At 58.7% G+C, this 16,105-nt stretch overlaps 1 protein-coding gene and 1 long non-coding RNA gene across 3 annotated transcripts in view; one reads left to right on the top strand and one right to left on the bottom strand.

The window, feature by feature from the left end:
- Positions 1-5,317: 5,317 nt before the first annotated feature.
- Positions 5,318-7,863, top strand: FOXQ1 (forkhead box Q1). The gene has a single exon (XM_024983875.2). The coding sequence runs from the start codon at positions 5,907-5,909 to the stop codon at positions 7,059-7,061; it is 1,155 nt and encodes a 384-aa protein (XP_024839643.1). The 5' UTR covers positions 5,318-5,906; the 3' UTR covers positions 7,062-7,863.
- A 6,015-nt stretch (positions 7,864-13,878) lies between these two features.
- The window catches only part of LOC101904396 (uncharacterized), a 43,840-nt gene continuing 41,613 nt past the window's right edge, over positions 13,879-16,105 (bottom strand). For both annotated transcript variants that reach the window (XR_009492617.1, XR_001494951.3), the window contains one exon: positions 13,879-15,560. This is a non-coding gene — a long non-coding RNA (uncharacterized lncRNA). The remainder of the gene's footprint in view (positions 15,561-16,105) is intronic.

Here is a 16,105-nt window from a genome sequence, read left to right as displayed (position 1 = left end):
CACAGAGTCAGACACGACTGAAGCAACTCAGCAGCAGCAGCAGAGGAGTGTATAAATTTGTCAGTTTACCTGCACCCTTAATATAGGTACATTTTATTATACGAAAAATGTAGCTCAGTAAAAATGACTTTAAAGTAATCTTACATTTTAAGATAATTGAAAATTTGAGTACTGAGTATTTAATGTTAAAATTACTATTAATTTTGTAGGTATGATAATGGAATTTGGTTATTTTTTTAATGAATTCTTGTCTTTAGAATAACAGTGAAATATAGATAAAATTATATGCTGTCTGTGGTTTGTCTTTTAAAAAATGTAGGTAGGTGGCAGAGAAATGGGAAGGAATAAGGACAGAATAACATTGGCCATCGGTTGGGAGCGGCTAGAGTGGAATCTTGCGTATGTGGGAGTTCATTATCCTATTTTCTTTACCTTTTACAATAAGTATGTGGAACTTTCCAAAACAAAAAGCTTTCTGAAGTGTTCTAAATGCATGAACGATGTCATTAAGTTATTCATTTAAAAATATAAACTATTTAGAGTGGCCAATATTTTGGGGCATAAAATTGTAGAACAATGTTTTCATATTTTTTTAATTAAAAAAAAAAAAAAAACTGGCCATGCTGCGGATCTCAGTTCCAGGATCTTAGTTCTCCAGCCAGGCGTGGAACCTGCGGTCCTATGGAGGGAATGCGGAGTCCGACCACTGGGCCACCAGGGAAGCCCCCGTCATATTTCTAACTGCTCCAGAGTCGGTGCTCAGTTTAATTGAGCCAAGATTAGGGAGTTTGATGGGGGCCCTGTGGGATTTTGAAGGGAGTTTTTGAACTTTTGCAAAGATGTCCGGTCTCCATAGGCCCAACTGCCCATGGTAAGCTGTACCCCCAGGATCTGGGACTCCTGGTCAAGGCAGGGGAGGGCTGAGTGGGCCCTGCACACACCGTCTCGTTCCAAGGACACAGCGGGTCCCAGCTGCCGTCTCCCCCGTCTCGCCGGATGCTGTGGCAGCAGGTCAAAGGGGCAGTGCCAGGGGGTGAGGGGAGGCTCAGACACACCCCAGAGGTCTCCTTCCTGGACAAACACGGGCGTGTGTCTGGTCGTTCGCCTACCTTAAAGGGAAGTGCAAGCTTTCTTGCTCTGCTTTTAAAACTCACAAGTTAAAGGACTTCAGGTGAAAGGGAAGCTGGACTAGAGCTGGACCAGGAGCGCTGCCCTGAGGATGGCTCCATGACCCCAGGATCACGCCCTCACCGCACCGAGACAAGGCCCCCAGGCTTCCTATCCTTCAGCAGCACCTCCCAGGGGGAGCAGGGCTGTCGTGAGCCTCAGGCGGCTCCCCTGGTCTCCATCCTCCCCCCGACTTTCCCCTGCCCCCAGCTGGGGCTGACCCCCGTCCTCACCCCCTTCCCCAGGGAGCCCCATACCCCTCTCTCCGCCCCAGGTCACTGCGCCCCTCCCCGCCCTCCCCACGCCCGGGACCCACCGCCCAGGAGCCGCACCTGCAGCGCAGGGACACCCACCAGGCTTCTTGCGGTCGGGACCCCTGTGGTCTCCAGAGAAACTTCCAGCACAGCCCTTGGGCTTCCCTGGTGAGCAGTGCCAGACAGTGCCCGGCCCTCGCTTAAACCGAGTCCCTGGCCGAGCAGCAGCAGGAAGAGAGTGACAGAGCTCAGGCCAGTGAGGCGGGCTCCGACAGGGACTCGTGCCCACCCTGCAGGCTCCCCCAAGGGCCCTGCGTCACCACGAGCCAGCCAGGCCACGGAGGAGGTCTGGGCAGAGCCAGCTCCCCTCCTTCCGCCCTTCCACCACCAGCAAGGCGTGTCCAGGGAGCTGGGCCTGAGCCCTGAAGAGGACGTCAGGCCCCAGCTTTCAGCCCCACCCCGTCCCACAAGTGATGGAGCTCGGATCTGAGCCACGCCTGTGGACTGGGGCCCCAGCACGGCCGCTCTCACAGAGTTAGAGGCCTGGGACCCCAGGGCAGGCAACGTAAGTTCACCTTCTCTTCAGACCCAGAGGCCAAAGGTGGCTCCTTCAGAGGGAATCCGGCAAGAAGCTCACCAACGGTTCCGGGTGTCCGGGGGCAGGGGAGAGTGAGAGCTGATTCCCTGGCTCCTTTGGGTCCAGGATGCTGTGTGCATTGGGGCCAGCTCCCACGTCTCCAGCAGAGTCAGGTCCACCGAGTCCCTCACATTCCAGAAGTCACACCCCGAGGTTTAGCCATGGAGCAGTGAAACATCAGGTAACAGTGAGTTTGAAACCCACCGAGGGTTTCCAGCTGTTAGTCTTTGTCTAGAGATGGACACACGTCCTTCCTTTGCCTAAAACCACTTCCAGGAGCCCAAGAAGAAAGAAAGTAAAGAAAGGCTTAGTCTCCGAGTCGTGTCTGACTCTTTGCGACCCCATGGACTGCAGCCCACCAGACTCCTCTGTCTGTGGAATTCTCCAGGCAAGAATCCTGGAGTGGGTTGCCGTGCCCTCCTCCAGGCTCAAGGAGCCCTGGTGACCACTGAGACGTGAGCGCATGCTTTGCCAGGTTTACCTCCTCATTGCCACTCAAGTTCAAGGGCAAGGGAATAAATGGACAAACAGATGGGTCTTTCAAACCCAACACAGTGTTTGGTGAGGCTCCACGGACGGGCATTTATCATTAACCCATCAATGCTGATCCCCGAGGGATTGAAAGTTAGGGAGCAGACGTCTCCAAGCCTTTCTAGGGAACCCACAAACAGCAGGCGTGAGATGCCTGCAGGCTCCACACTGGCCTGGAGGGCGCCGTGCACACGATGCAGAGGGGAGGGCAACCTCCATCCACCTCTGCCTTCTTGTACCGGCAGAAGGGGGAGGACGTCTTGGGAGTAAAAGAATGGTAAAGGTAACACGGGTTCTGAACAGCAGCGCAACACTGCCTCAAGGAATGGCACAGCGAGACAGTCCTTGAGGCAAGGATTGGAGACACAGCAGGGAACTCCTGGCTTCCTGGGGGGCCTGCACCCCAGTACCTGGGGGTCTTTCCAACCTTCCGAGTGGCCCTCTGCCCACCACGGTCAGCGGGGTCTTCCTTTACAAAGCCCTCTCCCCATCTCCCAAAGCTGTCACCCTGAAAATAAAAAAGGTTTTCTTGGTGACAGTCCCCCCTCTCGCCTCACTCCCCTCCTCCCAAACCTGCAGCCCACCAGCAGCCCACCAGCAGCCCAGCCCTGAGGCAGGGAGAGACCGCCCCACGGGAGTGATGGCTGGTCCTTTCCCCAGCAGAATGGTGATGGTGGAGGAGACCCTGCTGCAGGGGGCAGGGTGGGGGGCTGCTTCCCCGGCAGGACCAACACTCCTTTGAAGCGGGGAGCCGGGGGGAGAGCATCCACACTTCAACACGCCCCCTCCTACCAGGCCAGGCTGGAGCAGGGGCGAGGGGTAGGATCTCAGGGCTCTGGGAGTTCACCCAAACGCCCAAGTGCCCAGAGGCGGAAATGCAATGCCGTATAATCACCCCAAGAAAGGAGCAGTGCCAAAGGCAATGAGCACAGGAGTCCTTCTGTTGGGCATCATTTTACACGCGCGGCAGGGAGGACAGGGCCCAAGGTCGCTGCTATGCGTGCTGTGAGTGGCAACAGGGCCCAGGGCGTAGGTCTCTTCTTTCCCTTCTGATCAAACCCCTGACACACCCAGCTCACTAGCACTTCCCAGACTAACCTTCCAGCTGGAGAACCGATGGGGGCCGAGGGGGAAGCAGAGACAGAGACAGGAGGGGCTGGGGGGCAGCCGGTGGGGAGCCCAGGAAGGGAACTGCTGCGAATCCAGGCTCTGGGTGGCTTGAGGCAGGGCTGTGGCGGTGGCCAGGGGGACAGGCCTGCAGGACTGCCTCCTAGGCGTCTCCAGGGTGGAATTGGGTCCCCGCGCACCTGGCCCTGTAGTGTCTCTGGCCTGCCTTAGACTCTGCAGCAGCCAGATGGCCCACACTTAAAGCTCCCGGCTTACCTGCCCCATAAAACAGGCCTTGGTCCCACCTCCAGAGTTCACACCAGGACGGCACTCACTGCCAACGCTGTCACCCCTGGCTGTTCACCTGCTGCTCTCCTGTTCCAGCCCACCCCACCTCCAGGTCCTGGGGACCACAGACCCCTGGCCTGGAGCCGGCCCCCTCTGGCAGCTGCCTTCAGAAAAAAAGCCATTCCTGCCAGCTCCCAGCTCTCGGCAGGCACGCAATCCAATCTAATCTCTAAAGCAGATCTTTTCCCCAAACACCAGAAACAACATCTCCACAGCCCTGTCATTTTTCGGACCCCATGCTGAATGCCTTTAAAACTGCCTGAAAAAAGATAAGAGAGGGTTGTGTACATTTTCTGCACAAATGGTGGAAAGTAATAAAATAAACATCGACCGGGGTCCCACCTACTCGCAGCTCCGTCGCTTATTTGCAACAAAGGCCGGAAAAGGACGAAGCCTCAGCTTGGTAGGGCAGAGGGTTAGAAGTGCGCCCTCGGGGATCATCCACGCCGCCGGGCGTCCCGCCGAGGTGAGAGGGCCCCCTTTCCCGACCGCCAGACGCCGGTGCCACGGAAACCACAGCGAACGTCCTGGAGCAGGAGGGCCGCCGGGCCGCCCGGGGGCGAGAGCCGTGCAGAGCCGGCAGGAGCCCCCGCCCAGGTGAGGGAAGAGGCCACGGAAGACAAAGAAAGGCCCGTATGAGAACGAGTCAAGGTCATCTCAGGTGCAGCCAATCCTGAGTCCAGACTTTTATTCATTAGAGAAGGAAAGAAGAGAGAGACTGTCCCCAAAACGAGGTCCCGAGAAGGACACGTCGCGCGGCCCCGGTGGGAGGTCACCGCAGTGTCCTGCGCGTGCTCCGCTGCTTGCCCCTCGGCCGGGACGACGGGGGTCTGCGTGGGGGAGCAGCGCCGTTTTCCCTCGCAGAGCACCCGCACACCAAGTGTGGCTTAGGGAGCCCGCGGGCCCCAGCCGCGCCAGGCGTCCCGACAGGTGCCCCGGCCGCGCTCTCGTATGGCTTCCGTGAGCTCCGGGGCGCAGGGGCCCCTCCCGAGCGCCCGCGCGCGGCCCCCGAGCCGAGGCGCACACGCACGCGCGCACACGCGAGGACCTCAGCCGCGCGCACGCCTCCCATTGGCGGGAGGAGGAAGGCGGGGCCGGGCGGACCCAAAACAAACAACCTGCGGCCGCGCCGCCGCGTGGCCTCCGCCTAGCGCGCGCCCGCTCCGGAGCCGCGGCCACCTGGGCCACCTCGCTCCCCATCCCTCGTCGGCGCCCAGGCCCCGCCCTCGCGGGGTGCCGCGGGGTTATATTGGGCCGGGCCGAAGGTGGAGACGAGACGGGGCCGCGGCTGCAGGCGTGGAGATGCTGCTCCGGAGGCCAGGGGCGGGAAGGCGGTTGCGGGCGCCGCGGCATCGGAGACTCGGCTCCGTGGGCGCTCGAGGCTGAAGGCTGGACCCTCGCCCCGGGGTGGCAGGCACGGGAGCTGGCACTGACTCGACCCGCGAGGACGCCTGTCCGGGACCTGCGACTGCGGGAGAAGAAACCCCATCTCTGGAACGGGAAGCAGATGCGCACGCTTCCTTCTCCGGCAGGAACTCCAAGCCCCGCGCGCCCCGGCACCCGAGGCTAGAACCGCGGCTCTGCACGCCTTCCCCCAAGTCTCCGCTCCTCACCCTGAAGCCAGTACGCCCCCAGCTCCTCCCTCTTCGCCCCTGTCGGTTCACCCAATAAGCACAAACACTCCAAAGAACTCCAGCGGAAGGGGACTCCAATCCGGAAAGCGACTGTCTCACCCAGAGGAAGGCGAGCTCCGGGAGAGAGAGGCCAGGACCCCGGCCCCGATCGCCACCACGCCCCGGGCGCCCGCTGTCCAGAACCGCGCGGAGGCAAAGGGTACGCGCCGGGCGGGGACGGGCGCAGGCATGAAGCTGGAGGTGTTCGGGCCCCGCGCGGGTCTAGGGGACAAGCCGGGGAGTGACCTGGAGGGTGCGGGCGGCAGCGACGCGCCATCTCCGCTATCGGCCGCGGGCGACGACTCCCTGGGCTCGGACGGGGACTGCGCAGCCAACAGCCCGGCGGCAGGCAGCGGCGAGCGGAGCGCGGGCGGCGGGCCGGGCGCCGAGGAGGCGGGCGCGGCGGGCGCGGCGGGGGCGACGGCGGGGCCCAGAGCCGGGGGCGCAGGTTCTGGGGGTGCGGGCGGCGGCGAGGGCGCGCGCGGCAAGCCGTACACCCGGAGGCCCAAGCCCCCGTATTCGTACATCGCGCTCATCGCAATGGCCATCCGCGACTCGGCGGGCGGCCGCCTGACGCTGGCCGAGATCAACGAGTACCTCATGGGCAAGTTCCCGTTCTTCCGCGGCAGCTACACCGGCTGGCGCAACTCCGTGCGCCACAACCTCTCGCTCAACGACTGCTTCGTCAAGGTGCTTCGCGACCCCTCTCGACCCTGGGGCAAGGACAACTACTGGATGCTGAACCCTAACAGCGAGTACACCTTCGCCGACGGGGTCTTCCGCCGCCGCCGCAAGCGCCTCAGCCACCGGGCAGCGGCCCCCGGCCCCGCGCTCCGGCCCCCGGACGGCGCGCCCCCGCCGCCCGCGCCCGCCGCCGCGGCCCCGGCCTCGCCCCGCGCACGCTCGCCCGCCCGCCCGGAGGGGCGCGCCAGCCCGGCAGGCAGATTCTCCGGCCCCTTCGCCATCGACAGTATCCTCAGCAAGCCCTTCCGCAGCCGCCGCGCCGGGGACGCGGGCCCCGGGGCCCGCCCTCCGTGGGGCGCGGCTCCCTGCCCGCCGCCGCCCGCCTACCCGGCGCTGCTCCAGGCTGCGCCCGCTGGGGCCCTGCTGCCGCTCTGCGCGTTTGGAGCGGCCGAGCCTCCGGGGCTGCTAGCTCGCGGGGCCGAGGCGCCGCCCCTCCTCCTAGCGCCCCTGGCCGCCCCGGCCCCGGCCAAGCCGCTCCGAGGCCCGGCAGCCGGTGCGCACCTGTACTGCCCCGTGCGGCTGCCCGACGCCCTGCTCGCCGCCTCGGCCCGCGCACCCGGCCCGCACCTGCCTAATCGGCCTGAGACGCTCCTGGCATGAGCGCGTTGGGGCGGCGGGGGACGCGGGCTCGGGGCCGGGCGCTTTCCACCCGAGGACAGCACCATCACCCGACGTGCCTTAGAGCGAACACCGGACAGAAGGGTCTCAACTGCATCCCGAACGTTTCCCTTCGTCCTTTATAACTCACGTTGTAGAGGAGCAAAGCAGGGCCTCCGATAGTTTCCATTCGTGACCAAGCCTGTGCCGGCCCCTTCACAGAAACTTCTCATGGCCCAGGCTCTGCCTTGTTCCTGCTGTTTTCGTTGCACCTTCCACTGCTTTGTCCCTTACAAAGCGAAACAAAACCTAAACAGCACATCAGGGAACCATTCCAGGTGATCCATGACTCGACTACTTCGGGGGTCCCGGCCCCCCCCCCTCTTGTGTGCCTGTGGCGTCTACAGGCGCAGCTAAGCGGGAGGGGCCAGAGGAGCGTCCCTCATCTCTGCCATTGACCAATGTTTCACTGTGCCAAAAGATGAAAAATATATATATTGTTGGGTTTTGTAATTAAATTATTTATATATTTTTGAAACCTGAAGGGAAAATGTTGCAGGCAACGGTTGCGGCTTTACTGTCTGTTGGGTCATTTCTTAAGTGTGGTCTCTTTAGGCCAGGTGGCTTCTTCCAAGGAAAAGCTGACCGTTATGTTTGTGGGGTGCCAGGATCACTGCCACTTGAAAGCAAGTGTGATTTTTATTTTTAATATTATTTTATTTGTGTCTGTGTACATATTCATATATAAATTTTATGAAATCCAAGCATAGTGCTTATTTTTTAATAAAACTGACAATTGACTTCAGCACTTTGTGGTGACGGGTTGGAGATGGACTTTTGCACCCCCCTCCCAAATGATCTCAGGTTTGACTCTTAAGAAACTCCTTGTGGAGTTCAAACTGTTTTCTTGAATAATTCAGTAAAGGTAGATGCTGTGGATTTCGTTACTGGACACATCGCTGTAAGATTCTGCAGGATCCAACTTCCATCAGTGGGATTTCTTAAACGTCAAAGCAATGACCTCTAAGAATTCACTTAAGTTACCAGAAGAAATGATAATGTGTGGGCCGCCCTTTCCCAAGGACCTCTGGGGACAAGCTCAGCTGTTAACCGTCTCAGCCTCAAGCAGGTATTGGGTAAACTGGCTCTGATCAAAATGTGATCTTGGCAAGGAACTGTCCTAACACTGAAGATTTCCTCAGGGAAGTTTTTTGTTTTTTTAATTATTTATTTGACTGTGTCTTAGCTGTGGCGTGTAGAATCTAGTCCCCTGACCAGGGGTCGAGCCTTGGCCCACTGCACTGGGAGCCTGGGTCCTAGCCACTGGACCCCCAGGGAAGTACTTCGAGGAAGTTTTAAGAGCACTTTGAAAGTCAGTGTCTGAACAAAACCACCCACCTATTTAGGAATGCAGAGGATGTTCTATCTGCTGGAGTCCCTGATGGCCCTAGCTCCTTCTGATCTGCAGGGAAAACCACCGGTTTGGCGGGACATAGGAGGGAGGGTCTATCAGAGGAAGTACCGGAACTACTTCTCCATAAACTCAGAGGCAGCCGAGCTCTAACAGTCCCTGGGCTGCAGTCTTGGGAAAGGACTGCAAAGAGTGAAGACCAAGAGGATGTAAATTCAGGCCCCGCTCCTGTTCCGGGGTCGGGCAGGTGTCAGCGTAACCAAGACAAGAGGGCCCCGCTCCTGTTCCGGGTCGGGCAGGTGTCAGCGTAACCAAGACAAGAGGGCGACGTGGAGGCTGGGTGTGGTGAGTGGGTTTTACTTCAGAATGCTGTGTTTTGGCAGAAATAGGAGGGAAAAGCCCATCCCTCAGTCTAGTTAACCGAAAGCAAGTCCTGACTGATTCTGATTTGATCTACTTAGTGGTCTTGAGGAAGGATAATAACAGGGTTGAATTACGACAAAAGGCACCCATTTACACGGAGATTGCACCCACATGGCCAATAATTAGACGAGAAAATAAAACTGAAATGGGGGGAGCCCAGGTTCATGGGGTAGAAGTGGGGACCCATTGCTCAGTTCCTTGCGACCCTGAAGCCACATGGGAAGCCCGGGGAGTGCCCACCCATCCCCATCGCTGACTCCAGCCAATCAAGCCCTCCTCTCCGACTGGCTGCCTTCAGAGGCCAGGCCCTGCCTACTGCCCCCTCGGGTTGGTAAAGCCAGTGTTTTCATGTCCAGTTGATACACGAGGACAACTCTGCGAATGGACAGAAATGGAGAGGGGAAAGGGGATGTCTTCTCAGTCACAGCGTTTCCCTATCCCCTCCAAGGTCAGTCCTCCCCGAGACACACTCCCGACTCTGGTGAGTGAGGGGCCCCCTTCCCGCGCCGCCAGCGACCATCAGGTTCTCTACAAAAAGGCCAGAGTCAGGGGACCTGGGCGCCCCTGTCAGGGGTCATGACCTCTGCCAGGCTCCAGCTCCCGAGAACCCTGCGCATTGCCCTGCTGGGCCTGGCCTGAGGGGGCAGAGGGCGGAGGTCCCGTGGCAGCTGCAACCCACCCAGCCCTGGGAGCTTGGCATCCGTGGGGCAGTTTCCCTGGGAGACTCCACCGAGGTCCAACCTTCCCGAGTCTGCCCAGAAAACCCCGTTCCTCCTGCACTCTGGAGGGCAAAGGGCAGGGCCCAAGGGAGCCCCACCGGACCCCGCCCTGCCCGTTCCCCACCCCTCCCCGCCCTTGACCCTCCCCAGCCCACCCCGTGGGCCCACCCCAGACCTAACCTGCCTCAGCCCTCCCCCAGCCTCCAGGCCACGAGGCCAAGGCCCACCTGTGCAAACAACAGGCTGAGGGCAGCTGACCCTCGACTGATGCGGGAGCTCAGGACAGCGGGGTGGGGTGGGGGTCTGTTTGGTTTAGGAAACGCCCTTTGATACCTGAGGGCCAGAGACTTGGGCCAGGGCGCCCCGCACCACGTGCTTGTGGTCACGTCACCTGACCACCCCCACCCAGAAGAACCCTCCAGGCCCAGGGCGCTGGATCCACGGAGAGAAACCCACGACCCATGCCCTCACCCTGTAGGGCCAGCACTGCCACAGTGCCCCAGGCCAAGCCCCCTACAACCCGGGATCAATCTGCTGATTTTGGTGCCAGAAAACCTGAACGGCCCAGCCGCTTCCTAAGATAGAAGAGGATTCTCCCAAACACCAGAGGCTGCAGCAGGGCACTGCGCCCTGCCCCAACCCCACAACCCCTGGCAGACCACCCCACGCCCTGGGCTCCCTCAAGAACTGAGCCAACTTCTTCGTCCCTTGGGCTCTTAAGAAAAGAATAAGCAAATGGAGAAAGTCCCCACCCCCACCCCACAGGGGAAGAGGGGCTCCTGGGGCCCCCAGGACCCCTCTGTCCCGCTGCCACCGTGTCACAAAGCAGCACTGCCCTTTCTCAGGAAAAATCACACACAAATGAAAGATAACTCTGACTCTATCGGGCAGACCCTAATCTTATGTCACCCTGCTTGTTTAACTTATATGCAGAGTACCTCATGCAAAACGCTGGGCTGAATGAAGTACAAGCTGGAATCAAGATTGCCGGGAGAAATATCAATAACCTTAGATACGCAGATGACATCACACTTACGCCAGAAAACGGAGAACAAAAGAGCCTCGTGATGAAAGTGAAAGAGGAGAGTGAAAAAGCTGGATTAAAACTCATATTCAACAAACAAAGATTGTGGCACCTAGTCCCATCACTTCATGGCAAATAGATGGGAAACAGTGGAGACACTTTATTTTGGGGGGGCTCCAAAATCACTGCAGATGGTGATTGCAGCCATAAAATTAAAAGACAGGTGGGCTCCCTCCCACAGGCCTCTCCTTGCTCATTGGAAGAAAAGCTATGACCAAACTAGACAGCATATGGAAAAACAGAGACGTTACTTTGCCAAAAAAGGTCCGTCTAGCCAAAGCTATGTTTTTTCCAGTAGGCATGTATGGATGTGAGAGTTGGACTCTAAAGAAAGCTGAACACAGAAGAATTGATGCTTTTGAACTGTGGTGCTGGAGAAGAGTCTTGAGAGTCCCTTGGACTGCAAGGAGATCCAACCACTCCATCCTAAAGGAAATCAGTCCTGAATATTCATTGGAAGGACTGATGGTGAAGCTGAAACTCCAATACTTTGGCCACCTGATGTGAAGAGCTGACTCATTGGAAAAGATCCTGATGCTGGGCAGGATTGAAGGCAGAAGGAGATGATGAAGGACAGGGAGGCCTGGCATGCTGCAGTCCACGGGGTCGCAAAGAGTCAGACTCGACTGAGCAACTGAACTGCACTGGATCTCACAGATGAGAAAACAGGCCACAGGGTAGCTGAAACACTCCTTCCTGACCCAAGAGGAAACTAAGATCCAGTTCAGAATTCTTTGCATCGTAACACAATTATCGGGATAATTCAGACCGAAACATAGTGTGGCCTAAACTTATCAGACAACTGTCTCAGTTCACTCATTAACTGGTAGGCGAGCCTCCCAAACTGCGACATGGTTTCTTTCCTTAGTGAGAGCTGGTGCCCCACCCCCAGGGGAGGCCTGGGCGTGGGGGGGCCATGGCATCACTGTCGAGGTTAGGCAGCGCCCCTGGTGCCCTTTCTGTGACTGCAGAGCGACCCCCCGAGGGCACAGCAGGATTCTGTGCCCAGAGGGTCCCAGAAACCCTCTCCAGCCCTGCTCACTGGTGAAGGGATGCATGGGCACCCTTCCACAGGCCTCTCCCGCTCTCCCAAAACAACAGAAACAGCCCCTCCCATGCTGGAAAGAAAGAACTTCCAGTAACCCACCTTCCATTTTCACATGTAAAAAATGCCAACACAACGCACCGACATGGCCCACAACTTTCTTAGGCATCAAAGCTTTGTTGGTATCACATGTCCAGACATTACCCCTCTGTTATACTGTTCTTTATTTCTTTACTCTGGGCTTCCCAGGAGGCTCAGCAGTAGAAGATCTGCCTGCAGTGTGAGAGATGTGGGTTCGATCTCTAGGTTGGGAAGATCCTCTGGAGGAGGGCACGGCAACTCACTCCAGTATTCTCACCTGGAGAATCCCATGGACAGAGGATCCTGGTGGGCTACAGTCCGTGGGGTCGCAAAGAGTCAGACATGACTTAGCAACTAAACAACAAATTCTTTATATCATAGCAGCTGAGCTTTGCCTGGGTGCTAGAAATTAGACCGCAAAGAGTCCAGTAAATACTTCCTGCTTTCTAAAGCCACAGTAGTTCTTTAAGTAACAGACTTTACAGTTCCCTAATGAAACCATTAAACTCTTGTTATGCTTTGACGACATAACTTGTTAATTCTTAATGTTGTCAGCAAATGGCCCTAATAAGTGTCTTCTAAGATTGTGATCAAAAACGTAAAAATCCATCTTCCTCCGATTCCAGGTTCTTTTCAAACTGGGAGGGGCTCCAACGTCACACAGCGCTATTGTGCGGACCTCTGTGTTCGGCTTTCAGACGGACCGTTGGCTAGAAGCGAGTGGTGTCCTGCCCTTCTCCAGCTTACACACAGGCCTTACACGCGCCTTCCCGGGGCACTACAGGCAGACACGAACACTGCCCCAGCGGCACTGCCCCTCGCACGCCCGGAGCCCCTTTGCCTCTCCGCCTCTCCTCTCAGGGAGTTTAGCCCAGAGGATTTGCCACGACTCGGGCTTTTCATCACATCTGGGATCTGAGACAGCAAACTACTCAACAGCCTTGACGCGGATTTGCGGTTTCTGATCATCCAGGTCTAATGGTTGAGGGGAAAGGCAGGAAGGTTTGGCAACCTCTGGCTGGCTGTGCTCATTGCTGTCAGAAGTCTATGAGGCTCAGAACCACGGAGCCGGTCCATCCACGGGAGTGCTCAGGATGGGGCTCCAGGAAGATGAGCCGGGGCGATCCAGGCTCCAAGGACTTGCGGAGGCCTGCCCTCTTAGCTGGGGCGCCCCTGACTTCTGGGGCTCTGCTCCCGTGGTGTGGGTGCAGCGGGCCCCGGCATCTCCCCAGGGCTCCGGAGCTGGGGCGGGGGGGACTCCATCCCAGACTGAGGGAGCTGACTTGTCCCTGGGCCCGGGAGGCGGCCCATCTGTGGGAGGCCCGGCTGCCTCCTCGGGGAAGGCATCCCAAGCAGACCCATCTCGGTCCCGTTTGTTCGCGCATGTGCCGGTCGCCAGCACCCCCAGTGCCAGGCTGCGGGCCAGCCCGGGTGCAGAGCCAGGCCTTTCCCGGCTGCACCGTGGCCTCGCACTGGCCAGCTGGGGACCCCACGAGGCCTGGCGGGAGGATGTGGGGACACGAGCCGCGCCTCGTGCGGTAGGCGTCAGGCCGGCAGTACGGGCAGCTCTGTCTTCTCCTGCCCTGGCCCCGGGAGACGAGGCCGGGTACCAGGGGCCTGGCCCAACCGATGGCTGCCCAGCAAGAGGGCTGACCTCCGACCGAATCCACGCACAGCCTGGGCCAACTGTTCCCTCCACCTGGCCACCTGGCCGAGGATGGACAAGGGAACAAGCGCCCAAGCAGAAGAGAAACAACCTTGCTGCGGTCCCACCTGATGCCCGGGGAGCCCCCAGAGCAGCTCCGGGGGCTGCCATCCGTCCAGGGCCCACAGCAGGACCCAGCACCCCTGCAAGGAAAGGACACCCCAAGGACCCAGTGACAGAGCCACAGCCTGTCCACCACACTCAGACCCAGCGGGAAGGACATCCTGTTCCCTGACCCCTGACCTCAGCCTGCACCCCGGCTCCGTAACCGCAGGTGTCGTGGTGCCAGGGAGGTTGAGCAAACGGGACATTCTTGACCCCGACGGCAGTTACACACGTCAGCACTCTGAACTGAGGTAATTATTAGTTCTGTATTTATTAGCTGAACCCCTTTTGAGTAATAGCCTCTGGGGACATTTATAAATGCAATAAAAGGTGCATCATTGTTTACTGCAAAATGACGAGGCTCTTTCTGGGTTTTGGCTGAAGCAAGCCCTCAGGCGGGCAGCCTGTCTGTCCAGATCTGAGAAGGTTGAGGGCAGCCTCCGCCTCTGCTTCCTAGGACGTCAGCAGGAGCTGTCTGCTGACCTGGACCCAGCCAAGATAACCTGAGCCCGGATCTCCAGTTGGGAACCCCAGGATGACTTGTGACGGAAGAGGGGTGTCTGCAGCTCAGACACCCTTCAGGCCTGGCCCCTCGGCTGGCAGAGGGCTTTGGGCACAGCCCAGTGGGGTTTCTTAACCAGTCACAGGGGATTGGAACCCACCCCTCTTTCAGGCACAGTGGATTCGACAGCATCAGGGTCCAGACCCCTCTGGACCAGCCGCGGGCTGTTTGTGGAGGGCTCTCAGAGGGACCCAGAGGCGCCCCACATCCCCTACTGTCTCAGATGCCACCATCGAGTCACTTTAAGTCACGCAGCAGACACAGGACAGACATCCTCCAGGGGTAAAATAGAGAAAACAGGCACAGGAAGACCAGGCTGCCTCACAAATGCCCTTCTCACTCTGTGACCGCAGGGCCACGGACGGGCTCGCCGGCCTCGAGCGCTCACCGTCCACAGACCTACACGAACGGCAGAGTCTTCGGGAATATTCCCGCGGCCGAGCTCAAGCTTTTGTCTGCCACACGGCACTAGTGGAGATGCTCGGTATGAGAGAAACAGCTCTGGAAATCGGCCACCGGTCCAGGTAAGCCCCGGTCAGGCCCAGCGACCGGCAGCAAGCCCAGTCTGCACGGTGAAGAAGTCCTGCTGCCGCAGGACACAGGCAGCTTCCCGGGGGGGCCGCCTCCTTTGTGCAGGGATGTGAGTAATATGTTCAGTTGCTTCATTCAAGTGCTCTGGAGTAAATCTGCTCTTGAATTCCTCCGACTACAAACTGTCCAAGTTAGAAAACCAACACACCACCTAAAGCGCAGGCCCGCAGTCAGCAGCCAGGCTCCGGGGGGTGACTGGGCACCAGGACCCGCACCAGCCCTCCGGCCTGGCCCTCAGTCCAGACGCTGCCCACAGGCCGTGGCCCCCGACGGCTCCCTGAGCAGCACAGCTTTGCCCTTTTGGAGGAGGAGGCTGTGTCGAAGGCCCTGAGCATGGCCAGGGCAGAGGCAGCCTCTGGTCCTGGGGAGACATTGCCTGAAGGATGCACGGGTCACGTGACCACACGTGGCCACCCCACCAGACGGGGGACACACGAGTTCCGAGAGATTCCGAGAGACCACTTGCCCACACGCCCTGCCCGTGGTGTCTTCTGCTGTCGCCCCATGCAGCCGGTGAAGTGGTGGATTCCTCCTGGACGGAGAGCCAGGCAGCAGCCACTCTGGGCCTGGCAGGCACACCTCTGTGCTCACCCGAGACGACAGCAAGCCATGTCACTCCTTCCGTCGAGGGGAAGTCAGCTGGACACCGCACATCCTCCCTGCAGAGGCGGACACTTCCCAGGCAGCGGGCAGGCAGGCGGCCGTGCACCCCCAGCCCCAGGGCCACAGCTGGAGGCGGGCCACAGGGAACCCCTCAACCGGCAGCAACAGAGTCTCTGAAACACAAGATAAAGGGCCGTGTGACTGTGGTTGTCCCCTCCCTAATACAGGTGAAGGGTGCCATTCTCAGCAGTCTCGGTAATTCCGACAATTTTGCCCAATGGAAGTAAGTGTTTTGAGGAAAGAACACTTTTTGAATGTGCTCAAAGGCACCATCTGAATCTCCCCAAGTGCACAGGGGCGGGGGCAGACTCTGGAGGCCGAGGAGTCTGGTTCCCTGACCGGCAACCCTTGTCTGAAGCCCAGGACAGACGGGGCTGGGGAGTGCCTGGGAACCATCCACACAGTTCCTACCACTGGAGGCATGACGCCCTCATCCGGGGCACGTGCAATGACTTGGGTAAAAATCAGTTGAAAGAAAGACACAAAGTCAGCAAATTAAGCTCAAGTTAAAGATGGGGTGGGTGTCCTGAGCTGAGGGAGGGCCAGGGAAGCTCGCTCGGGAAGAAGAAGCACAAGGAGAGGCTGATGCAGGAGCCTGAGAAGGAGGGAAGGGGGAGAAATGGATTCACAAAAACCAGAAAAGCCGCATTTTAGGAGG

The sequence above is a fragment of the Bos taurus genome, chromosome 23 (genome assembly GCF_002263795.3).
Source record: "Bos taurus isolate L1 Dominette 01449 registration number 42190680 breed Hereford chromosome 23, ARS-UCD2.0, whole genome shotgun sequence".
In the NCBI taxonomy this organism is placed as follows: domain Eukaryota; kingdom Metazoa; phylum Chordata; class Mammalia; order Artiodactyla; family Bovidae; genus Bos; species Bos taurus.
The sequence above is the reverse complement of the archived record's forward strand: the minus strand, read 5'-3'. Positions and strand labels throughout refer to the sequence as shown.